Raw genomic sequence first — 26,752 nt, 5'->3', positions numbered from 1 at the left:
TCGTGGTAAAGCCTGGCTCAGCCTAATCCACGCTCAGGTGGTCCTGCTGTCCATCCTACCCACAGCTCTGTGCTCCTGCCCCATGTGCAGGTGTGAGGGAGCCTGCAGCAGGGCAAGGTAGAGTGACCTCAGCAAGATCCAAACAAGGCAGAACTAAAGAGGGAGGGATGGCAGCTGCCAGAGTCCAGAAGGGAAATTTAGGGAGCAAAGAGGTTTCTTCTCAGTCAGCAGCTGCTGTGTGTGTTTGAGCCCTAGTGCTGACTGGAGGGAGGGAGGGTTGCAGCCAGGGGAAGGGGAGAACGTGGAACTGCTCAGGCCAGACTCCCATCAGCCTGAAAAGTCACAGAAGCTGCGCTGGAAGAAGTCATGTAACAGTTACAGATGAAACAGGACTCATCAAAAACTGTGCTTTGATGGAAAAGTGTGACTTCATCTTTCAAGAGCATTATCCTCCAAGTTTTTGCCTACCAGCTTGCATGAGGAAAAGTAAATCTCTCTAGATTGAAGGCCAAAGGTAAGCCTGAGTGGTGTTTCATCTCGTCTTCAGCCTCATTCTGAAATCCTCACACAGTGTAAAAACCATAAGCACTGTCTGACATCTGATGCCTGAGTGACTTCAGCTCAGCACTCACTTGGTGGGGAATGTGATTTTGTGGGGCTTATGCAAGGTGGCATTACACTTTGTACATGTGTTTGTGCACACAAGAGCATTTTACAGACCCACCTCTCAAAAAATTTCCAAATTAGGTCTGCAAATGAAACATCCATCCCCATGAGCAGCTTAGTTCTTTGCTGAGAAGAGCTGTCACTTGCTTGGATCTACAGAAGAGCCTAAAGCAGAAGCTTGTACATAAATCACCTTTTTGATTGTGCCAACAGAAAATCCTCAACTTCCATGACCTCCCACTGCCAATCTACAACCCCATCCCATGGACAGTGGTCATAGACTGTGAGGAAAAACATTCTGGGGAGGAAAAAAAACCACTGTGGGAAACAGGGGTAAAAGCTGGGCTTGTCCAGGAAAGCTCAGGAGGTGGAAGGACAGGTCGTGTGGACTCTTGCACTGCAAGAAGATTTCCGAGTCACCAAAGCCCAGTGAGGCTGCTCATTGTGTTGGGAGGGACAGCTCTGGGTGATGCTTCAGTTCTTACAGGAACAGGTGGCAAGAGGTGCTAAAGCCTTGTCTACATCTTCAGCACGATTCCTGCAGGAAAGGAGTGAGTTTTGCCCCAGCTGTGTCCACTGATATATTTAAAAGAGGTAATTCCTACTGGATAAAATTTGGAATCAACTTGTTATACTGGAAACACAGTGCTGGTGCAGGAATGTTCACACAGCTTCTGCACGCAGGGGCAAGGGGAGGTTTATTTTTTTAATGAATTTTCTGTGTGCTAAGAGCCTTCTCAATCCAGTTGTTCTCTATTACTGAAGTGCACAGAGTGCAGGATTTTGCTGGAACAACAGAAAATGCAGGTAGGGGTGAATGTCACATCCCTGAGTCATGCAGATGTTAGAGCTTTCTCATGGAATTTCTGCCCCTCTTGATGAGGGCAGAATTCAGCACATTGCCCTCAAGTTCTCTTCCTACAAAACCTAAGAAGATGGAAACAGAAAATAAGTGGCTTGTTTCTTCCTCTCAGTGTCTGTGGGACTGTGGCTCCAGCAGCACTGATGCACAAGGAAAGCATTTTCATGAGCTGTTAAAACAGCAGAAGCTTGTTTTCCTTTGGCTGCAGCATCCTTCTGCCTCCCACGCAGGAAGTGTTCATGCAATATTCCACATAGGCAGAACATGTCCCGTTCCTAGAAGTCTAAATACAAGAAACTGTAGCCCATTTAAAAACCAGGCTGCTCTTGGATTAGAAAAGTGAGAGGTAATCTGCTTTCATGGGCTGCAGTTCCCAAATTGTCCTCTTCGTCCCTAGATTTGATGATCTTTGGCCAGACTCGTCCTTGCTGTGTGTGTCTCACCTGAAACCCAAGGATGATGGCCAAAGGTGACAGACCAGGTGTTACTGTTGTGTCATGGACAGCCTCCTCCAAATAACAAAGATGTCTCTGAAGGAGGAAATTCATTATTCCTGCATTCTCAGTGCACCTAGGTGAACTTTACTATGAGGAAAACAGCCAATATTCCACTATTTCTGCTCTTTTGCACCAAAGCAAATGAGTCAAGTGGTTTCAGGAACTGGCCACATCACTGAGCTGGGGAGGGCATATTGCATATTCACAAGAACTTAAGATTGTTTTATTTACACTTCCATTGCTAGGGGCTGTGGAATGGAACATAGCTCTATTTGCCAGACACTCTTCCTGGTGCAATAAGCTAGAGGAATTCTCAATTAATACATGGAGCTTATGTATAAAAGAAAAGAGGTTAAGTAAGACTGCAGTGCCCGATGGACCATCTGGTGAACATTAGGTTTGTCAATAATTCACAAAAGCACCAGTTCATCAAGAAAATTCCATTTCAAACCACTGAGAGGAAAAAAAAAAAGATGGGGGAAAGAACCCTCACAAAATTGGTATTTTGATATTTTATAAAAATAGGAGCATTAAATAACTTTAATCTATTTTCAATTATTTTATTAGTTCTCTTCCAATGACCACACAGCTTCACATCCTGGATGTTTGTTCATGAGAGCTTCATGAAATAACTGAGTGCATCAGCACAGGAGAACCTCCTCTCTTTGCTCTCAGTCTTTCTCCTCACCATGGGTGATAACATAGCAGAGGTTCTTATAGTCAAGGTTCCCAGAGACATCTGGAGGGAAAGCAGCAAACATCTGGTTGATCTGCCAAGCAAAGAGAGAGAATGTCACAGACTTCACAGACTTGGGACAGCAACATGAAGGGGTTTTCATTTTACACCTAGCTCAGCTCCCTGCTGCCCGGGTCCTTTAACCACCATGGAGAAGTTTTCCTTGGGCTCGGTAAAGATAAAACCAGAGCTGGAACATAACTTGCTAATAAAGTCCTGCTGGAATGCCACAAGTTCCCTGTTGAAAAGAGCTCTCCCTGAAACCCAGGTAAGCCCTGGTTGATAAATGTCCAGTCCAGTCTCTGTTCTGACTGGAACAGACTGTCCAGTCTGTTCTGTCCACAGACCAACTCCACTCCATCTCCTCTTCTGAAAATAAAATCCTCCTAAATTCCTCCCAACCAGCAGAATCCGTGCTCAGTCTCACACAAGCCACCAAGTCAGTACCTCATTTCAGATTTCAAACCAAGTAACTCACAGAAATGGAAACCAGAACACAGTCCCCACCCAAATCCACTTGGACTCCAGTAAATCAATTGCCCAGCGGCCCGTGGCGAGGAACAGCACGAGATAGGCCACACTTGCACTTGGATGGGAGTCCAAAGAATGTATTTGACTTTGATTTAGCCATGGAGCTCTTCAGAAGAGATGCTTTGAATTGTTTCTAATTGCCAGAGCTGGCATCAACCTCTTCTCAGTCTGGATTTCAGCTAAATTCATGCATTTAAAGAGGGGCAAGGACTTACTGCTGAACAGGAGCTGGAGCTGGATTCCTGTTTTGAATAAAGTTCCTTACCTCTTCTTGACTGAACCGGTCTGCCTGTGTCATGAGCATTTCTTTGATGCTGTTCAAATAAAACGAAATAACCTGATTAAAGGGTGATAATGGCACATGACAATTCAGATGGCAAGATCCCTCCTGAAGTTGCATGAAAGAAAATCTGTGTGACCGCATAAATTAGAGCTGTTAATCCTTACATGATATTGTAAGAGATTTTCTGTGGGCACCCATCAGTGTCAATGCCTCGCTCTGCCAACTTATTTCTCTTTTGTGACACTTTATAGAGGTTTAAAATTGTTTAAGGTTATTACTGTAATTGAAATACAGCAATTTTGTATGCTTATCTTAACCTAAAGTGGTAGGTTTCCTCACTTGCTGCCTAAAGTTTGCATCACTTAACAAAACCAAAAGAGAGACTATTTTCTGTAAAATCTGAGGATGAAAGGAACAGAGCATGAAATGAGAAAGAGGACTTGAAAGAGAACTCCAGCCGCTATTGCGAGTCATCACCCGAGAATGCTTCATTTGCATGCAGCCATTCCCAGAGGAGCTGTGGAGCTGCATGAGCCCCGGTGTATTTCACGGTGCACTGTCTTGATCTGGAGTCACAGCACTGTAACACGGAGCTTATCCCACACACAATCTGCATCCCGTGCAGTTACATCAAAGGGAATATTTTGGGGGCAGACTCTCAGCTAATTTACCCTCTGTTTTAAACCCATTGTGGGAAGGCAGTTGAGCATGTAATATTTTATTTTTTAACCTAAGTTTAGAGGTGAATAGAAAAGCCAGGAAGAATTATTTTTGTTTCTAGTCTAACCCCTGTACATAAAATGTCTTTATACCTCCCCCAGTTACTCATGTACTGAGGGCAGCATGTGCTGGGACATCCACCAGTATAAACTCACTTATATTCACATAAACATCCCTTCAATAACACCAATAATTTCCTCTTCCTTTAGAAGAATTCCTATATTAATCTCACAGTTTTCATTCACGCTGAAGAGGCAGAGTTGTCTCCTTTTGTCACTACCAAATGTATTTATACATTATCAGCCACAGCTCTGGAGCAGTAAAACAAACTGTAAAGCTGCGATAACAGGTGAGCAGTCTGTTGTACAAAAACAAAAGCTGAGGCAAATATAGAAATCTGGTTTGGTTTGTGGATTTGAAAAAAGGCTGCTTTTCTCAAGAATTTGTTGTGGGGGGAGTGAGAGTGGCAGCTCTTCTGGAAGAAGTCCTTTCTGCTTTTTAAAGGGAATATTTAAAACTATTTATAATAGAAATCATGCCTGAACAGGAACACTTGCAGGGGAGCAAAATTCATCTACTGTGGGTGCAGATGTTCAAGCAAAACAGTAAATCCTCCCTTTCTGCACGTGAGAAAAGTCTCCCAGACAGAAGTGAAGTTTGGGTGGCAAAGCTACAGTGGCACTCACAGCTCAGACAGTGTGATTTTTTTCCAGGAAAAGGCAACACATCCCAGTCTGTGGCAGGGGCACATGCACTTCTGCAGCTCTTGTTGGTATAAAGTGCACATTTGGAAGCCCAGAAAGGGAAAATTGAAAACAATTGAGAAGTACAAGTGTGAATATATCTGTGCAAGCTTTGGGAACAGACAGAGCTTAAGCTATTGGCTATATTTTTCCTGCATTACTTCACCATTCTCTGTAGTTAGCTAAGTTTCTTCATCTCTTTGTCTCAAGTTTCTGTTTCTGTTCTGTTGCTCTGGCCATTTGGTATGTGACTGCATTTTTGAAGGCCAATTCTCAAATGATCAGTGGGTGCAAGAATAGAGAGAGCATTCCCCTCAGGATAAATTGATTATTTGATATATATGTCCTGGACAAACAGCATTAGCAAATGCAAATGGGAAGTGTGATCCAGGAAGGAGCTTGGTGAATAGAAGGAAGCACATGCAGCAATTTTGTCAGAAGTCACAAATAAACTTCATCGCAAACAAGACTGAATTAAAAAGAGATCTGGGCACTGTGTGCCTTCTATTCACATGCTCAAAGTATTTAGGGGAAAAGAAAAGATCAAATATCTAATTATAATCTTCTGATGCACAGCCCAGTAGGCTCTGGCACACTCACAAGGAAGAAGGACTGACTGAAGGATCTATGCACATTTTCCATTATTTATTTTATAGGGAAACAAACACTCACCATTTCCAAAGCCAGAAAGTATGTACTTTTAAAATTTTTGTATCTTGTTTGCTTTAGAAATCTTATATTCTTCTCAAAAATACCCCAAAAACCTAACCCAAATTCCCCCCCCCCCAAAAAAAAAAATCCATTTGCCTTGACTTAGGAGTCCAAATGTTATCCCTTGTCCTGGCTCACATCAATTCCTTCTACATTTACAAATACCTTGTTGCATTCTGATATTTTAAAAGCCTTTTTAAAAATTATCTGTGAAATCTCTGGGACATTTTTGGTTTTCCTCTGGGTTTGCCTTTTCTGCAGTGCTGTCTTGGAGGAACCCAGGTGAGTGGGAAGGAGCAGAGCTCTACAGCTACAGGGAGAATCATCTCTAGCTCAGCCAAACACCTCCAAAGTCCAGCATGCCTGGGACCTCCTCCATCGCCCTGGGTCCATTTTCATTTGGCCCAAATCTGAAAAGTTTCATTGGCCTCAGCATCAGGCACAGTTGGTGTTGGCCTGACTCACTCTGCCCCATGAGTGGCATTTGGGACTGAATCATCCAACCTTTCCAAACACTGCCCCAGTTTACGCCAGCTGAGAATGGGACTGGGAGCTTTTTCTCTTTTTGACATCATGCTGTGGGAAGGGTTTTATGTGTGGTATAATGATGCAGACAAACAAAGTCTGTCATTGAATTTGGAAGTAAGTTATAAACTCCTGGAGCTTCTGGAAAGGTTAGAAGGCTCCATCCCAGCTACCATCACATGGACTAAGTGAGTCATTTCCAGACTAGAGGTGAAAACACGCAGAGGGAAGAGACATAAAAATCCCCAGAAGGATGTTAACTCCATGAACATAAAAATGAAGTTCTGATTAAAAGGTCAGCATGACTGGTTTTTGAGAGAAACATTCCAGGATTTTTTAATACGGAGAAATATTATTTATTAGCATTAACTGTCACATTGAAATGGCTGCATGAGCCAACAGAAAAATTATTTCAAAACTTCAAATGTCTGCATTTTGGAAGCATATGAATAGAAGTTAAACCTCAAAGACATCCACAGAATTGATTTAATGGTTTGTTCTGTAATGATCAACATTACCCTCGGGTCTAATAAGTAAACATTATGCTCTGTTGTGGTGATGAACTAAAACAATTGTCTAATGTTAGTAGTGCAGTGGGGGTGGGGACAAGGTTGACCTTTTCCATCAAGGAAAAATAAAATATTTCTCTCTCATCTTCATTTTGGAGTGTGATACTGCATTCCTAATTTGCCCCAAACTCCAACTGGCTTCCAGCATCCAAGGAATGTAGATCTGGACGCAGGGTGGCAAGCTGCAGATTTTGTATGCAGGATATTGTTACAGATAGTGGTGGGAAATATAACATTTCATGGGTTCTGGAGTATCAGAAGTTCGTATTTCATGGCTGTGATTTCACTACTGTGTGATCTGCCCTGTTTGGCAAAAGGCTACATTTATTCAGTTGTTTGAGTTACTTCTGATATGATCCCCTGACTGTTCTTCCCAAGGTCTTTGGGTGATGTTAACCTCAAAACCATCAGGACAGCTCTTAACCCTCTGTTCCTTCTGATTGATTGCTACATCCACTTGTGTTTAATTAATTTGGAAGTTCTTACTCAAAGGACTGTCTCTCTTATTTTGCATATCACAAAGTTCTCAGACCCACTGGGGTACTGCCATAGAAAACCACCTTGGTAAAGGAAAGAAATATTGTACATGAATCTTGCATTTTCAACTATCTTTCATCAATTATTGCAGATAATGTCATGGAAATCTCCACGGGGTTCTGGTCAGAGGCTGTCACAACATTAGCAGCAGTAATTGATGTAAATACGATTTTGTAACTCATGGTTCCCTGATAGATTTCCTATTCATATCATGCTTTATAAAATCTACCTGAAAAGGCTGCTGCAGTAGAAGTACAGACCCCAAATTCACCAGGAAATCTCAGCATATGAACAAATCTAAACAGATGCATAAATCTAGGCACATAAACCACTCCTCTGGAGCAATAGGTCCAGTCTCCTCATCCCCTGCCCTCATTTGATATCATTTTTCTCACCTACCTGAAAGTCCTGCTTGCTCCGTTCTGGCAGTGCAAGGAGGGTTTGCATTTGTGCAAATACCTCCTAAAGTCCCTTTACATTGCTTTGTTGGTGCAACAGGATATGAATACAAATTAAGTTCTGCTTCCTTATTTAAAAATAGCCATATTGACAATAATTGCCAGATTATTAATAGTATTATTTGGTTTGGCTCTCACCGTATCTAGTGGAATTTTACAGCAAATTATTTCTAGAAGCAGAAGGCTCAAATGATAAACACATAAAAAGGAAAACGTCCAGCACTAAAACCATGTCTCAGAGTTAATTAAATTGATCACTTTTTTAAAGAGGGGAGTAGATTTCCCATTTTAGTCAAGCATTGAGAGTTAGACACCAGACATTTATTTTAATTTTACATATGGAGTTAATTTACAAAGAGTCATGTGTCGATTTATATCCAGACCTTCAAAAAGAGGCTATCTAATGGCCTACATGTGATTATATTTCCGTTGGCTCTTGCAATGTCTGAAGACAATAACATCTCTTTTTGGTATACAAATGCATTCATACAACGGTCCAGACTTTTAACTCTGACTTACAAAGCTAAATGTTTCTCTGCTTCTTAAAATACTGTGAAAAATACAGCTTTTAAGCAGTTCTTTAAAACTCTGCAATTATTATTATTGTTGTTATTCTTCTAAAGGATTTGAAATAAACTTACTAGTCTGCCTTTATGCGGCCTTTTCCTTCTGGGTCGAAAATCTTAAAAGCATTCAGAATGGTTTCTTCTGGGTCCGTGCCTAAAATTAATGAAATATAATTTAGAAGCCTGGATGTATTTCTCTGGCTGCAGAATACTTGCTAAGTAATTACATTCGCTTGAAAACAGTGCAAAATGGAGAATTCTGCAGTTGTGGGTTTGAAGACAAAGGTTCCCTGAGTCGGCAGCATTTGTCATGTCAGATAAACAATAGAGGTGAATAGTTCAATGCTCAGAAGCTTAAAAATAATAACTCATATCTATTCTATGTCTGCAGGAGAGAAAACTTCCAGGAACTGGTCTCCAATATCAGTACCCAGAGGATTAGTGGCTTTCAGAAATGAAAATATAACAAACTGTTTCCCTCACTGGCTTCCTTTAATCTTGCACTGTACGTTCCTTGTAAAAACACTTTTTGATGTTACTTGTTCTTGGCCATATAGAGAAGAGGTTATTTCCCTCACTAAGGGAAATGGAGCTCATCATAAAATCCAAATGCCAATGGAATGCAATGGAAACAGGATGATCAATCTGAGATGGTGATCTGCACTTAAATCCCATTGTGCCCTTCTCCTTAAGTGTCTCTTCATTAAGTGTTACTTACAGAAACAGGATGGTTTGAAGAATTAGACTGTGGCTACAAGATTTTGCTTCTGCTCTTAGCCGGGGCACAGATTTTGGGTATGACTTTAATATCCCTGTCCTTCTGTTCCCAACAGTAAAATGATTGTAATGGTCTTCCTTTTCTTCCTTCCATTATCTATCCCATCTCTTCAGACTGGAAAACATTTGTGTCAGGGACTCGTTTTCACAGTGCCTTAATCTTGGCTGGGGCTTCTGACTATTCTGTAATACTGCAGATTCTGAGTAGACTCATTTTCAACCCACACCAAAGGATACACTGTGTACTCTGTTTCTGACTATTCCCCAATATTTCAAAATATTACCGTAGTATACACAATACAAATCTTTGTAACTGTAGGAAACCAAATTTACGAGCAGATGAACTGATTCCGTGGACAAAATGGAGCTATTTTGTATGCTGAAGGAGGGATTAAAAAAGGATACAACACAAAGGGGTTGCAGATTCAAAGTTTGTTTCAAAGTTTGGCAGAGGTAGAACCAGAACAGAACCCAGCCAAGGTTCCCTGCTCTACAGACTCTCCTGATGCCTTCACAGTTTGCTTTGTTTGAAAGATTTCACAAGGATTAGCAGGATCCTGCAGAATATAATAGTGAACACACCTCGGGCCGTATGGCCTCCTCCTTGCCACACAATGGCCATGTACATTATTTTTGCCGAGCTGTAGGCAATGTATTCAAACTGCAGTGAATCTGTGATCAATACAAAGAGCATTGGTGTTTAATGAGTGTTTTGATTGTCCCATGAAGAGAAACATCCCCCAGCTCCGAGAAGAGGGCTGCATTTTAAGTAGTCACCGCTGTGGGGGGGATTTTTTTTCCTTACTGTGTTTTACATTTTCTACTCTGTCATATCCTTGGACTTTGGCTTTGAAGAGAAGCAATGCAGCAGGCATTCTTTATTGATTAGCTGGTAAATAAAGTGGTTTCTTTGATGTGCGGCATCTCTGTTTTCTGTACAAATTGTATTATTCTGACTCCCTGTAGAAGCAGCTCCATGTGGTTGGCATTAACATAAACCGAGTTTTGTTAGCTGTTCATCTGGCATCATAATCTCAACATACAAAGCTGAAGCTCATCCTGAAAATCCCAGCTTCCCCTTTATGACAGAAATCAATTATAGCACAACAAATTTTACTTAGAAAGCACCTTTCACCAAATTCTCTGAGTGGTACTTAGCTAATAAAGAGTGTTGCAAAATTGCCATATCCACTTCCTCTAGCCCTTTCTCCCTTTCTAATTGCACTACAAAGGCTCTTCATCCCAATTAGTTTTGATTGGGAATGTGCAGTCTTTTGGCTCTGCTTCCTTTGCATGACAAACCCAACCAGAAGGGCATGACAAGCACAGCTGTGATTTTCCCTTCACCAAATGGAAATTAAAAAAACCTTCCTCCTTTGCTAGTAGCCAACAGGAAACCTGCAGACAAGAGGGCTCTGCTTTGCCATTCACCTTCCTGTGCTGGCTCTGCTTTTAGGCCACAGGATTGGCAGGGCCAGAGGCTTTGCCAGCTTCAGCAACTGCATGGGGCAAGAGGGAAGAGGGGAGAGGAGGAAGAGGGGAGAGGAGGAAGAGCTTATGTCCATGCTCACAAATGGAATGGGCAGCAGGGCACCCTACAACAAACATTCCCATATCCCAGGAGGAAGAATATGGAGGAGGGCACTCCCTGCTCTGCCAGAAGACACCTGGAATGTCCTGGTGGAGGTACCACACACAGGTTGATGTCTGGGCAGTAAAATCCCCTCCTCAGTCAGCCTTCTCCATCCCCCCTCATGCTTCCCAGACTTCCTGCCCTCTTTAGCAAGAGTGTCTTTCTTCCAGAACCAACTACATGAATTCTTTCTTTCAGACCTCTCTGTTTTCTATTCCAAGCATAGAAAACCCTTCACTGGAATTGTGTTCAGCAATACAAAGCCAGAGTCCATCAACAAAACAATAAATGGTTTTAAGAAGATAGGATCAGATTTTTCCATTTTTCTATTCATTAGTTATTTTTACAAACTTCTGGAACGTGCTTGGCTAAGGCCAGCCCTGCTTTGAAGGCTTTCACCTTTCTCTAATGCCTGTAGGAAGATGATTGGAGTTCTGTCTTGGCCTCACACCCCCTCTCTTGCAGTTTCCAGCCATTAACTGGAGAAGAAACATGACTAAATTACCAGCTCACACAGCAAATTTACTACCCACATTTCCTGAACATCCCACAGTGTTCCCTATGTATTCTGTGGCAATGGGTAAAATCCCTCTCCCTTATCATTGTAAATCCACTGAAATTTAATTATTTCAATTTATCCACCCCATTAAGGGTTATTCAATGAAATCTTCACCTCATGCCAAAATCACTGTTGACCTCAAGTGACACTGAGGCTGGGCCACTGAGTTACAATTAATACAGAAAATGAGGGAAGCCCATGTTTGCTTAATGTGACAAAGGAGTGCAAAAAGGGTGGGTTTTTTAGAAATGCTTAAAACCAGCTAACAGTGGGAGTGCTATGACTAGAGCATGAGCATGAGTTCAGCCCAGGAGCCTTCTGACGGTGAATAACTCCCCTGCCCTGCGCTCCAGGCTGCTGAGGTTTCATCACTTTCTGGACCCCAGCTCAGCCCTTTCATGTGAGCTTGTGTAAGCTAAATCACACCTTTGAATTGTCCTCTGCACCGTCCCTTAGCCTTTCATTCTTCCCCTCTGTCTGCAAAACTGGAGATCCCTCCTTGCCTCTAAGCATTGTTCTGTGGAGACATTATTATAATTTGCAAGGTGCTGAGATATTTCAGTGCTGAGGATCTTTGATAGATACCTCTCCAATCCCCCAGAGGTACTTACCTTTCAGCTTTTCCCCAAACATAGTAAGGAAGACAGTGAAGTTAATAGGACCTGGCGCCTCCTTCACCATGTCTTCAAGCTCTTCATTCTTGACATTCAGACGACCTGCAGCAGAGATCATTTTTCATAATAAATCACAAATTGTGTTTCAAAAAACGATTCCCATTCATCTCCTCCCACTGGGGAGCTCAGGGCTCTGTGCAACTTTGCTAATAACATGGTAGAACACAACTCCCAAATACCCCAGTGAAAAAGAAATTGGCAGAGCTGGCTCTGAGATCAAAGGGTGACTGAAGGAGCAAGAAGGATAAATAACACAGACGTGGCCAGCAGTGGACGAGAGAAGGGGAACTTCCAAATAAACTGCTTTTTGAGTTGGGGCTTTTTTTTTTACCTCAGGTGAAATATGGGCCCCACTGATATTAATATAGCAGAGATCAAAGTGACTGAAGTGAATCCAAGGTCTCAGTCTTTGCCCTCCTGGATATTGAGACACCTCTCTGAGTAGAGGGCAGATGGATGAGATCCCTTCCCCATCCTTGTGCAGCCCTATTGATGAGAATTTAGACCCTGGCAACCCTCCTCAAATTGAGTGGTAATTTGCTGTGAATGTACTTTATAGGCATTGAAAGGCTTCACTGAACAGGAAAGATAGCAGAACTTGGCCTTAAGAAATAAATATTTCAGGGTAACAGTAGCTACAGGCCAAAGTTTGCAAACCTCATTGTCACAATAAAGAGTTCAGGAGCTTCTGCTCCTTGCACTGACTCTGCTGGCGTCTGACTCCACCCCGGGGAGCACTAAAGATTCTTATCAAGCTCTTTTTAATAAGCTCCAGATGGCAAAAGCCCAAATGCCTACATCACTGTTCAAGCCTCAAATGCTGCAACAAGGATACAACTCCAGGTTTGGGATCATGAGTGCTGGAACTTTTCTTTCCTTGGGAAGATTTGCTCTAATCTGCTTGATATTATCAAGGTTGTGTTAGCCATGGAATGGACAATACCTAATCTCATGACATGCACATTTCACCCCACACAAACTCCCAGCAGCACAGAACTTCACATGAAGCCCTCCTAGGTTTGTGTGGGCAGAGGGGCAGCTAGTCCATGACTGCAGTGCTAATCAGTGGATATTCCATGGCTCCCAGATGAAAAAGCCTGGATTCAGAGGCAAATCAGAAATGCCTGGCATGGACCCCTGCTTGGGTGGGCTTCTTCTGAAATAGTTGCAGGGAGGGATCAGACCTTCATTCCACTCTCTGCTCAGGACACTTCCCAGCTGGAGCTCTGTAGTGAGATCCCAACCACCACAGGGAGGAAGGTCAAACAGAACAGGTTTTCTTTTGCCCCCTGTGTATCTCATTTCTTCTCCCACTGTCATTCTAATACCAACCTTTCTTCTATGCTTGAAATTGAGACAGCATATCTCTTAAGGATTAAATTATTCGTTTACCTAGTGCAGCAAATGTGTCTCTCAAATCTGCTTTGTCAATAAAGCCGTCCCTGTTCTGATCCATGATGGTAAAAGCCTGTGGGAAGCAAAAGGAACAGGAATTGCCATTTCCATTGCACAGGACAGTGCTCCAGTCACACACATCAGTCCATGGAGGCATGATATTCATGCTGTAAAAAGGAATATTTTACTTCCTTTGATTCCTCCACATCATTGCACTTTCCTCACTTTCAACACATTACTGTATCTTGGCAAGGGGCTTAATTAAACCCACCCAAACTTCTTCTTACTAAATTAATGCTCAGTGCAGCGTGCATTGGGCTGAAGCCAATGCTGGCAGCTCCAGCCATTCAGCCCTAAACCCATAAAAGTTTGCATTAGGGAGGCTTTAGTCAGGGCAGATTTAGCCAGAGTTTGCTCTGTTTTTACACCTTCCCCATGTCCCATTCTTTGAATGAGGCTGAAATGTTCCTGTAAATCATTTCATTTCTGTGGCTATCTCTCTGCTATCAACCTGAAGTCGATTCCTCCTGGGCCTTAGAATGATCCATCACACAGAGATAGCTGAACTTTCAAAAGTACAGAGAAATGTATGTTCCATAAGATTGTTTATTCAAAGTTTTTTCCCCTTTCTAATACACTGCATCTCTGAGACTGTGCTGTGTGCTCTGACTGACACTGATGTGCTGACCTTAAATACCCTTGTCAGGCAAAATTTAACTTTTGATAGATAAAAACAGTTGGTTTTCTTTTATTATTTTCAGCCAACACAGGCTTGATGTGCTGTAACCATTGTTTACCAAGCCAGCTAACTGCTCATCTATCTGTTTACCCATTTGTGTGTCCATCTCTTGGCTGCCATCACACTCATAATGTTTCATTGATTTGGAAAGATTTTAATGACCTGAAATTCCCCTGGTCATGCCATGGGGAATATGAGTTGATGCTGGCATGACTCTGAAGCTGGTTATCTGTCTGACAGGCACATCAATATGGGACAGTATCTTTGCAATGGCCAGGAATTATTCTTTCTTCAGACAGTGTCCCCCTGAGATTGCAGTAACTTGCAGAGTTTTAAAGTCTGCTGCCCTACAGGGTGCATTTCTTCCCAGGAACAAGTTATCTCCACGTATCTTCAGGTATTTTCTCCTCCAGTTTCTTGCAAAGCCTCACTGCTCACAGCCCAGTTTGCCCATGAGGCTCCTTTCAGCATTATGTTCATAATCTTATATTTACCTTCCAAACCATCCCCTTACAAAAAATTAAGCTCAACTCTTTAGAGATGTCTTGCCCTTGCTTTAAACAGTGATTCCTCATAATTTGGAAGCAAAAGAGAAAGAAGATATGAAGAGCAAAGCCGAAGCCAGGCAGCTCACAGGAGAGAGGAAGAGCATCAGGCACTGTAATGGATGAATTTTAAATAACATAACAGCAATGCTGAAACATTTGCTGATGAGCTGGTTGAAATCTGTAGATAAAAATATTCTAATCCAAACCAGGTTTTCAGAAATATGTGTCCCAGATATGCAGTTCTTAGACACAACATGGTTTTGGGTTTCACTCGACCACTCCACTGCCTCATGCTTTTGCCATTATTCTGCCACCATCCCCCTAGAAATGCCCCTGCTATTATCATATATAAAGAAGATCAAATAATGACATTCTGTCCAGTTCTTTGTGTTGGTCTATCTTCAAACAGTTATTCCTGGAGAAAATAAAATGGAGGTTCCTAGGATATGGAGAAGAAGTGGGAGAAGAGACTCAAACGTTCCCATTGACTGGGGGGAAATGATTAGTGGTTCCAATTAATTTAGCTGGGTCATATTTCCAGGCCTTGCCTTGGGTTTGGTCTTGTCAATCACTGAGCTTTCCTGGTGGGAATCCTCAAGAAAAGTAAACTTGAAAGCCACGTGAAAGCACAACATGAAACAGCAGACATTAATCACACTGGAAATTGCTTTGGAGACATGAGTTAGAAAAAATGGGGAAAAACTCAGTAATTTACCATGACAAACCAGTGCAGAATGTGATGGTCTCATGGACTCTCTAGATTGTCCCCACAGAAGAAGAGGACAAACTCATCAAACAGATTATCTGTCTTTAATATTCTCCAGCTTTTAGGCCACCCATCAGTTTTACCTCTTCACAGGCAACTGGTCAAAGAACCTACAGTGCCTGGAACACCAAATCCCTTGGGAGCTGAAAGTTGCTTAGTTCATCTCCACATGTTGTCTTGTTTTATTGGCATTTGTGGAGAAAGCTGAGGGCTTCTTGGCATTCTCATTTCTCCTTTGTGGGCAGCATTAGAAGGGCACAGACAAATATTTTCTGTTGCTGTTGTGGAACAGAGCAGCAATGAAAGCCCTGGCTCAGCCTGGCATATCTATTCAGGACAATACTTGAGCACATAAGACTATTCTTATTTAAAATATCACTTAACTTTAAACATGTGCTCAAGTGTTTTCCTGAATCAGGGATGAAGTGGATGAGATTAAGCTTTTCCTTTATTTTGGGGTGGGGGCTTGGGTGCTTTTCAAATAAGTCGAGAGTGAAACAGGGGAGGGAGGGAGGGAGTGAGGGAAGTAAAGAAAGAAAGAATGAAAGAAAGAACAAACAAACACAGAAGGAAAATGATCTACCAGCCAAAACCACAGGGATGATTCAGAAAACAACTGTGTGTTCTATTAAAGCAGATGGAGAATTGAATAAGGATTACAAACAAAACCTATGTTATTCATTAGCAATAACAGGAGACTATAGAGAACAGCAGAGTAGTGACCAACCTCTTTGAACTCCTGGATCTGGGTTTGTTCAAACATAGAGAAAACATTGGAACCACCTTCTATCTTCTTCTTTGCCTTTTTGGGAGCCTGTAATACAAATAAGAAGATCAAATATATATTCCTTTGTCTGTTAAGCACCCATGAAAACAAATTACATCTTCAACAGAAGGTAAAAACTACACGGTCAAGTAATACAAGAGGATTGTGCTTTGTTATTACAAGGTTTTAAAATTCAATCTCATAGACAGATAGACAGAGTTATAGATATATAAATCTTATATATATATATATATAAATATTATATCTATATAATATTAAATAAATAAATAAATAAATAAATATATATATATATATATATATATATATATACAAGGGATAAAATTGCTGCCTTATTAACAGATTGAGGCTTTTTGCCACTCCCTGCTGTGTCCTGGGATCTGACAGCTCAGACAAACCAGGACAGTTTGTCACTGTGCTGCCTTTAAAAAGGTGAGGGACCCAAAGTGTGACTCAGCATCCTGCCTGGTGCACTGCTGGCTCCCCCAGGAGCTGCCTGTTCCTTGGGCAGAGCCACCTTCACCTCAAAGGATCCCAGGCCATGTCACACAGGGACCACTCCCCTTCCACGCTGGCTCTGCAGAGCTCAGGGGTGACAGCCCTCGGTGTGGAGTGGTGTCACTTGAAAATGTGAGCTAGAATTCCCTGCCTGCTGTTCTCAAGAAATACCAGAATTTAGGTAAGTGCCTCCAAGGACTCCTTCTTCCCAGTTCCCATGCTGGGACTGGCAGCCAGAGTCCAGACTCCAGACAAGGCCCTGCATGAAGACTCAGCTCAGGAACTAGAAAGGGAAGTTATATCATTTCCTACTCACACAGAAATGTTTAGAAATCTGCTTGGTCTGGACCAGCACTGACAGAACAGATTAATCCTTCCCAAGCAGGAACACCTTTTACTCCTGTAGTCTCTATTCCTGCACCAACCTATGGCAGTGCAGTGCAGTACCTTAGCAGACCATGTTATTTTAATATTCAAGATAGTCATCTCAAATGAAAGGGCAGGACTGCTTTTATCACCATTCTCAAGTCTGGAGGCTGAGACAGAGCAAGATTGGGGAAAGAGCTACAATGATATCTAAGAATCTAATGCTCACTAAAAATCTGTCAGAACTAGGCTTCATTCAATATCTTTGAATAAGGGCCCAACCAGCTTGCCTAAGACAATATAGTTCTTGTTCTGCAGTAAAGAACAAAATCTGTGATTCCAAAGGATTACAGAAGTGCTTTAACCACAGTGTTATCCTTACTTGGGGCAGGATAATGAGCTGCAATGCCTTTTGAGTTCCCTTCCAGACAGATTACTTTTTTCTTTATCATTTTTACTTTTAAACTTCATTATCATAGTCCCACCTGGTTCTCATGTCACGGAAAATTAGTCTTACTTAGTTTGGGCTATTCTGCATGAAACAGAAGGCAACTTCTACTGTCTCCTTTCATCAAAATAAAAAAGCCTGTGAAAGTTCAAATCCAATACTGATTTCAAATATCCTGAGGAGCAGAGCAGCTCAAGAAAATATTCCCACTTGACTCTGTTTGAAGCATACATTGTCTGATCAATTTAATTTGCGAGGTAGATTTCTGCACTCAGCCACCCTGGTTTAGATCCCAGGATATGGAAGGGGGGAAATTAGGGCAATGTTAGACACTCTCCCACATACCCACACTCCAGACCTGTCAAGCTCCTATCAGCTAATTCAAAGAACTAAAATCTGGAAATAGGAATGGAAATTAAGTGAAAAATATACTTGTAGTGAGGATAAAAACAAGGATAGAATGCCACCACAGGCATGGAAAAAAGAAGTTAATAAGTGGAATGTTTAATGAATGTAGAAATATTGATTTTGGAATAAACAGATTCCCTCCTCCTCCTCCACATGAAATAAGTGTTATTTTGAGCAGTAATGGGCAATCTTCCACATAACGTGAGGTGCCTGGAGGAGGCTTTCAACACTTCCAGATCGAATGGAAATATTCAGAACAATCCTATGTATTTACATGTATTTGTTCCCTGAGGTAAAGGGGAAGCAGATGTTACCCAGGAGAGAGCACTGCCAGCTGTGGGGGGACTGCAGGCCAGGGGGCTCAGGCAGGGCAGTGGGGCTGGCTCTGCTGGGCTCCTGGAGCTGCTCCTGCTGGACAAAAAACAGGCTTTGCCCTCCCCGTGGTGTGTTCTGCTGTGGCCAAACACAGCATCCATGCTCAGCCTGATAAACACTCCCCATGCTAGCAAACCATCTGCATTTTTTCAGCTATCACCACAGCCACGGGCAGTGGGGTCCAGCTCTTCTAAATGCCAAACACTGGCAATTCCTCCATTATTCCTCAGTTTATTGAGTTCTCTGGGCTGTAAGGCTTCAAGCAAGAGCCATAGCTGTAAGGAAGGATCAGATAAATGAAAAAGCTGCAGCTCAGTATCAATTAGAAACAGACCAGCAAGTCAAAAACCACCCAAAAAGTTTCTGTACATTAGTGAAGTTCTTTTCAAGGCAAAGAAGATTGAAAACTGATTGATTATACAGGGAACAATTACTGTAGCATCACAGAATCATAGAAGATTTTGTGTTGGGTGGGACCTTAAAAATAATTTACTTCCAGCCTAGAAGAAATACTAGAAAAATTCATCCTAACATATTTGTTCACTATTACTCTCTGGTTTGTTGTCTCCAGAGATGACAGAGAACATCAGTGCCCATGATGCTCAATCAATTTTTAGTTTACCTGCTGGAGGTCAGGATGTGGATCCCATTTATGACCTGCTCATAAATAAGAGGGGGCTGAGACCACCAATACATTTCACAGGAGCCCATGAACAGCTGCCAGCTGGGGTTGGTTTCCATCACCAGGTTCAAGCTAAGTCTTGTAGCATCCAACACAGAGCATCTTGGGTTACCAGTTCCCAGTACTGGGAATGCAGCTTACCTGCCCTAAAAACCCAGAAAATTCATAATCACAGAAAGAACTGCACCCCAATTTTGCACAAGCTGTGGGCAGGGAGGTGCTATGAGGAGGAAGGCTGAGAGAGAAGTAGGTGGAGCAGGAGCAGAACAGAGTTCATTGTTTTTCTGGTGGGTAACTTGAATTAAAAGACAGCTCTAAGAGAACAGAAAGAGGTCTGTGTTACAGAAAGGAATAACTCTTAGAATAGAATAGTTCTGTGCTGCTGTCTGACAATTCCAAACACTCCAGAATTTTTTAATGAACACAATCATGGTTCTGACTCCAGAGTCTCTCTCTGAAATAATGGCATATTAAAAGGAACATCACAGATCTGAGCAAACATGTGGCTTCTAAGAGGTCAAGGATTTAGTAGGTGACTCGCAGAGGAGAAAGGGGGTGACTGACACATCACTTCTGCCTGCCTTGATTTCCCCACTCTTGAAGCCAAAGTGTGCCAGGCTGCACTTTGCAAAGATAGAGCAGCTCTCGTTGCAGCATGTGCTGTGAGACTGACACACAAAACGTGCCAGATGAGAAACTGAAGAGCTGAGGGTCCCCTGGGCGCGGATTCCGAGGCCTCAATAGCACAGCAGTGGGAAGAATGTTGCAACAACTGAACAAGCCTATTAATATTCCTGCCTGAGAGTATTAATCATCCCATTGTGAAGAAAACAACACTTCACTTTAGAGGAGAAACCACAGGCTTGTCGCATATCACTCATTTGTCTTTCCAGTGTTAGCACTCTTTCAATTAGCCTGGATTTTAAAGAGTCTTTTTTTTGTTGTTGTTTTGTTTGGTTGGTTTTGGTTTGTTTTAGAGGCTTTAAGTGAAGAAATGGAACCAGACCAAAATCTGGTCCCAAGAAAACTCTGTTGTACCAGACATTTTCTTTGAGCTGAGTTTCCCTCACTGAGGTTCTTTATATTTCTCCTTTCTGGCAGTGTCAGGGAGCCCGAAAGAACCAGGGTGTGCAGGGACACAGGCAGGCAGAGACAATGAGTGTGTGTGGCCTTTGCCTCTCTGGATGTAAGAAAAGGGATCCATTTTCTGTATGTTGCAAAGGTGGGGGTGGGGGGGGGCAGGGGTGATGTTCAGGGAATCAGAAGGAAATTTGATTTCAGGGTGACCTAGAAGAAAAGGGAGTGGGGAATCAGTTTCTGCCTCTACATACAAAGGAGGGAGATGAAAATACCTCGTTCCTACTTCAGAACATGAGGCATTGTTTGCCCTGATAAATTCATAAAGAGGTGATGCTAGAGATCCATGACATTGGATTATTGCAGAGCTTTATCATCTCCACTCCTCGGTGCATTTTACACACAACCAAGAAAAATATGGAAAACCAGGCAAGTTGCAGCAGGGTGAGCAAGGTCCCTCAGTGGCTGCTCAGGGGCACATTTGTACCCTTCAGCAAGCAGGAAGTAAGCAACCTCCACCTGGCATTTCCTGCAGCACAGGAACATCTCCACTGGCAGTCAGGAGAGATGGGCAGCACTCTGCCACAAGCCACAGCTTTGGTTTGGTTTGGTTTGGTTTGGTTTGGTTTGGTTTGGTTTGGTTTGGTTTGGTTTGGTTTGGGGAGGTCACTTCCTTGTTTAGCCCACCATCCTCTAAGCCCCTCAGAAAATACTCTTAATAATTAACGATGACACAGAGTGGTGCTCCTGACAGCAAAGTAAAAAACACGAACAGAAATATTTCCCTACTCAGCCACTTATTGTGTCTTCTAATTTTTCTACCAGAGACAGCTCAGTGGATACACAGGGAGAGAGCCCTGCAGGGAGAATCCGCAGTGGACACTCTTAAGAGCCTGATTCTGCTGTCTTGCACCCTTAAGTGTTTATTCAGTCCAGGACAAAGTAGACATAAGATACCACCAGGCTTTTACTGTTTCACATTTTGTACTTCCTTCCTCTGCAACTGCATCTACAACTACAGAAAAGACAGAATCATCCATCATTTTGCTCAGACTTTGTCCCCTGCTGTGATCCACTGTATGATGTCAACTCTCAGTTACTATTACTTTTTCATCCATCACACTCTCTCCTTGTTTTTCATCCACTCTGGGATCTTGGTGCTGACATTTCCTTTCTTCAAATTTTTGTTATCATCAAATACAGCTTCTGAATCAGAAGTTGCATCTCAGGCCTGGACAAGGGATTGCTGCAGCATAGGACAGGATATTTATTGATTTTTGTCTCACAGTTTTCCTCTGCTGAGATAATTTACCCTGCATCTGCACCAACATCCCAGCTATGGACAAGCCACCATTTTTGGAGTGGTTGAGGTCCTTTCCATGGCAGGTGAGCAGCACAAGGCCAATCCAAGTGCATGCCTTGGAGGGAACAGTCTAGAGGAGCAAGCAACACAAACTGCTCTAAGGGCACAATTTGCATTTCAAACAGGCAGCAGCCTCAGATCAGTCAAATAAACCACCTTATCAGAAGTGAGAAAGAGAAGATCTTTTTATTACCTGCTCTGCAGTCACAAACAGACCCCTCCCTTCTCATCCTCACTCCATTTTGTGTGTAGTCCCAGCCTGCACACACCCATGCAGACACACCTTTGATCCCTGCTAGATACAGAAATCTGTTGGCCTGCAGCCTCCCTGCTTCACACTCCTGGACACTCCAGCCTTCTCCTCCTCCCCGCAGAAAATCCTTCCCAGTCACAGGCTCCTTCTCCTCCTGCAGACACGCAGAGGGAAGGCCTTATCTCCCAAACTCATCCCGGAGCAGCAGAGCCTCCCCAGCCTCTCCAGCCACAGGCTCCTCCACCTTGAAGACCCCAAATTCAACAGATGGGCCAAAACCCAACAGAGGGGCCAAAATTCAATAGATTGGCCAAAATTCAACAGGTAGGCCAAAATACAACAGCTAGGCCAAAATCCAACAGATAGGCCAAAATTCAACAGCTGCTTTTCCCAACCCAGCAAATCTTCTCCTCCTTCATGTGAAGAGATGAGCAGTGCCTGTGTGCACACACAGCGCTGTCACACACACGGACAGACACACGATCACACACACACGGATACACAAACACAATATGGGGACACACACACACATATGGACAAACACAGGGACACACAGTCACAAACACATGGCCACACACACACACACACACACACACACATATGAACACACACACAGACACTCCCAGGGCTGTCACGCACGCTGACACTCACAAACACACACACACACACACGGACTCACACACATGGACACTCACAGGACTGTCACACACACTCACACACACAGAGTCACACACACATGGTCACACACACATGGACACTCCCAGGGCTGTCACACACGCTGACACACACAAACACTCACACACACAGACACTCCCAAGGCTGTCACACACACACACACACACGGTCACACTCACATGGACACTCCCAGGGCTGTCACACACAATGACACACACACACACATCGACACACACAGAGACACTCCCAGGGCTGTCACACACACTCACATACACACACACACACACAGACACTACAGGGCGCACACACACAGAGTCACACACACATGGTCACACTCACATGGACACTCCCAGGGCTGTAACACACACTGACACACACACACATGGTCACACATACATGGACACTCCCAGGGCTGTCACACATGCTGACACACACAAACACATGGTCACACACACAGACACTCACAGGGCTGTCACACACACAGAGTCACACACACAGAGTCACACACACATGGTCACACTCACATGGACACTCCCAGGGCTGTCACACACAATGACACACACATGGACACACACACAGACACTCACAGGGCTGTCACACACACAGAGTCACACACACATGGTCACACTCACATGGACACTCCCAGTGTGTCACACACGCAGTGACACACACAACCATGGCAGCAGTGCCACCAGCAGCCCCGTTTCAGCTGCCGGGGTCAGTCAGCGTGGCTGTGCTGCGGTCGGTGCCAGTCTCAGTGCAGGTGGCACATTCCAGCCTGCAGAGTACATCTGATCAGGATGCAGGCTATTTTTGGGCACACAGCTCCCCTCAGCATACAGAAATGTGCCACGAGGTGTCACTTGAACTGAACAAACACGGGGATGTTTTGGGAATAAGAAAAAGGCTTCCCTCTCCTTCCTTGTGCCACTGCCCTTCCTTCTGCCCACCAGCACAGAGCGTGCAGGGAGACATCACAGACCCAACTTGTCTGAAATTCCCTGGAATAAATGGAGAGCCATAGACAGTTCTCAGAACTCCATTCCACAGCACTTGTGTGGTCTGCTCTTGTTAGAAAAATTATCTCCCTGAACCCTGCCTCTCTCACTGTCAGCAGCCCTGGATGTCAGAGCCTAGTAGCACTGGCTGACTTGTAATTATTTTTTACTATGCTGCTTTGTCTGCACTAATCCTTTGAAAGTAGCTTTACTGCACATCTGAAATATTATGATGCTATAAAACCTCTGTAATATTTATAAATCCCTTAAGACATCATAAAGAGAGAAAAAAACCTCCCCACAGAGTTCATCTAGCATAATTACATATACATTTCCCTCTGATTAATAAAAAATGATCACTTCCTTATGTAAAGATATTCTTCAGCTTTCTTTCATTAAGGCTATTTTTTTCTTTCCATTTTAAATCTGTTTCATGTGTCCCTGTATAGGAAGGTACCTCAGAAGAGATTTTCCCAAAACAAAAGGCACAATGAAAAGAACCACCACAGAGCATCGTCAGTTGAGCTGGGAGCGAGGAGACAGACAAGTCTCTCACTATATTTTCACGTCTCCTAACTTAAGCATTTCATCACAGAATGTCCTGGAATATCTTCAAACATCAATGAGTGCTGGTGTGTCATTGAACCTAGTAGGAAGGGAAAAAACTGATAAGTGAAATCTTGGGGAAAGAAAAAAAGAGGGGGAAAAGAAAAGCTAAGACCCAGCACTTGTCCCCCACCCCACAAAAGGGGTTAGAACCCTCAAAAGGGGTTAGACTTTACTGAGGCTGATTAAAGGGAAACCTGTAAATCCACACCTGAAGAGGCATAATCAGCACAAGGCACTGGTCCCTTCTGAAACACTGGAGAGGAACATGATTGGTGTGAAACCACTGACACTGGGCTGGCACTGGCTGAAACTGGAACCTGTTTTGTGCATGGATTTTAGAAATGCCATTGAATGTGGTTTTGCCCTGCTCAGAACAGCACGTGGATCACATTCATCACCTGCTTAAATAGGATCAAGTTTGAACTAAGCTTTGAGAAAGCTTTTCATATACAACTCCCTCTCTGGTGTTCTCCACAATCAAATATTCCATAGCCCCAGGGAGCCACAGGGCAGCATTGCTTTTACACAGCCTGAAAAGGACCTGCAAAAAGGAGCAAAATAAACAAAGATAAAATCACCTGCTCCTTTTTTTCCTAACACTGTTGTAGTCATTCCTCTGAATTTGCAGGAGACAAAGATCTGCCAAATCTGCCCATGGTTCCTTAGGCAGGAGTTCTTTGCTCCTTGGAATCACATCAAGTGAAGTGGCTGGTGGAGTCCCAGAGCTAAAAGCCAACAGTGAGCAGGGCAAAGACAAGACACAGAAATTTCTGCAGAGCTTCCTTCTTCTCCTCATGGTCACAAGAGCAACACAGTCACAGTTCCAGAGAAATCCCTTTCCCTCAGTCCCCATCACATCACAGCAGACCTTAACTCTGTCTCACACCAGCCGTGCCAGGTGTGTGAATGTGGGACAGAGCTGCACAAGGTCTTCCTTTCTGCAATTTAATCTACATTCTGTGCCTTCCTTGTTTGTGAAATACATGCAGAGGAGTCCTTGGGAGTTCCCAGCTCACTCTGTGGGGTATATCAGCATTCTGGATGTGATACTAAGATGAGATTTCATGGGATGCTGTGTGATCATTCCTGCTCTGTTTGAATCATAAGAGTCCGAAAGAAACACAGAAATAAACAGACATGGGGAAGGATAAAACCTACCATGGTGCTGCTGCTCCTTCCACCCCTCCTCTGCCAACCAGTCAGCCAACAAACACAATGCCAATTGTCTCTTTATATAGTGTCACCAAGGAATAAAAATATGCCTGCTCCAAGTTTAGACAATAGATGTAAGGTTGGAAAAGTGCAGTAATTGGATCCCAATACCATTCCAAGCATCTGTTCCATGCACAGCTTTTGCTTTCACAGAAATAATGCAGCAGATAAGTAGAGGAGGCAGTTGGGATACAATTGTACAGCACTCACAGCAAGCTTGAGCTGAAGGGGTTTTCCCATGTACTGCTAAATAATGAACACAGGGCATGCACTGGAAGATTTTAAGTGGACATGGCATCTTGAAAAAGCAAGAAGGGAAACACGTTCCTTGAGAAAATGCTGGGGAAACCAGCAATAAATCCTGGCCACTTCAGTAGCCCCAGAGCCTGGTGCAGGCATTCAGAGCTCCAGCAAAACATCTGAGGCTCTGCAGAACTGCATCTATACCTGGACGGTGGAAAAGCACCTCTCTGCAGATGGCAATAAAGTGTCTCAGGTCAGGTCTCTTTTCCCTGAGCCTATAAACATGCCTGAAGCCTGGGGCCAGATCCCAAAACACTGCAAAGTGGTGGAGAGCCATGGACTTCAAAGCATGAGAGAAGAGATGTGTGGTAATGAATGTGGCAGTGGGAGCAGGAAGGGAACAGGAGGCAGCGGAGCAGCCACAGGGGCTGTGTCTCCCAGGGAATGCTCATGGACATTAATACACATTCCATCCCATTGGAATTACTGCAATGAGCCAAAACATTAACCACTATGAAATTGCAAAATTCCGCTGACATGAAATCATGGTTCCTAAAGGTCTGATCTCTGTGTCTCTCAGAGTATCCATACAGGAACATCAGAACATTAAATTCAGCAGAAACAGTAGGTTTTTCAGGAACCTGCATCTGAAATTCTTCTCTCCATCAGTCATTCCAACCTTGAGTCACAGCAGTGCTCAGTCAACTAACTGAACTTTGAGACAGATGTGCATTCAAGTTTCTGGTTGAACAAGGAGCTTGTTCTTTCTCCAGGTCCAGCCCCTTGCAGTGCTGTCATCTCTAATCTCAGATCTGACTGCGTGCTCTTCAGGGCAAGGACTGCTTTAGCTGGGGCACCTCAAACACCTACAGGGATAATTAAGTAATAAATAGGCATACTACAGCTCATCTGGCTTTAGTGAAGTGGCCGTGGATGCACGTTGGAAGGTAGCCTGGTGTTCATCGTTCTGACTTAGTGACATTATACCAATCCCCAGTGTAACAGAGCATGAAAAGAAATCCCTCAGTCCCTCTGCCTGCAAGTGCCTGCTGGAGAGCAGCCCCAGGTTTGTGTCCTAGGCTGGGTCTGGAAACCTGAAAAACTCAGAGTGAGGTTTCTGAGGGAAATCCTACACAATTTCCAAGGTTCATTGTGATAAAGATGCGTCATGTTCACATGGTTAGATCCTGATTCATCAAAACTGTTAAGCATCCACTCAGCTTTCAGGGAGGAATAGTCCCACTGAAATCCACAGAACAGCTCAGA

The 26,752-nt window shown here is 43.3% G+C and overlaps 1 protein-coding gene across 1 annotated transcript; it reads right to left on the bottom strand.

The window, feature by feature from the left end:
- Window positions 1-2,564: 2,564 nt before the first annotated feature.
- On the bottom strand, window positions 2,565-25,373 carry MYL10 (myosin light chain 10). The gene is made up of 7 exons (XM_038158304.1): window positions 25,190-25,373; window positions 16,223-16,309; window positions 13,440-13,515; window positions 11,985-12,089; window positions 8,480-8,558; window positions 3,558-3,606; window positions 2,565-2,795 (listed from the first exon to the last, which is right to left on the bottom strand). Exons 1-7 carry the CDS (start codon window positions 25,190-25,192, stop codon window positions 2,697-2,699), a joined length of 498 nt encoding a protein of 165 aa, XP_038014232.1. The 5' UTR covers window positions 25,193-25,373; the 3' UTR covers window positions 2,565-2,696.
- Between the last annotated feature and the right edge of the window lie 1,379 nt (window positions 25,374-26,752).

The sequence above is a fragment of the Motacilla alba genome, chromosome 19, assembly GCF_015832195.1.
Source record: "Motacilla alba alba isolate MOTALB_02 chromosome 19, Motacilla_alba_V1.0_pri, whole genome shotgun sequence".
NCBI classification, from domain to species: Eukaryota; Metazoa; Chordata; class Aves; order Passeriformes; family Motacillidae; genus Motacilla; species Motacilla alba.
The sequence above is the reverse complement of the archived record's forward strand: the minus strand, read 5'-3'. Positions and strand labels throughout refer to the sequence as shown.

Excerpts from the sequence above, each read along its gene's own strand:
- MYL10 (XM_038158304.1), bottom strand. Across the intron at positions 8,559-11,984 it reads GTTTGGGGAAAAGCTGAAAG|GCACGGACCCAGAAGAAACC; the intron begins GTAAGTACCTCT and ends CATTAATTTTAG. Across the intron at positions 2,796-3,557 it reads ACCGGTTCAGTCAAGAAGAG|ATCAACCAGATGTTTGCTGC; the intron begins GTAAGGAACTTT and ends TTTGCTTGGCAG.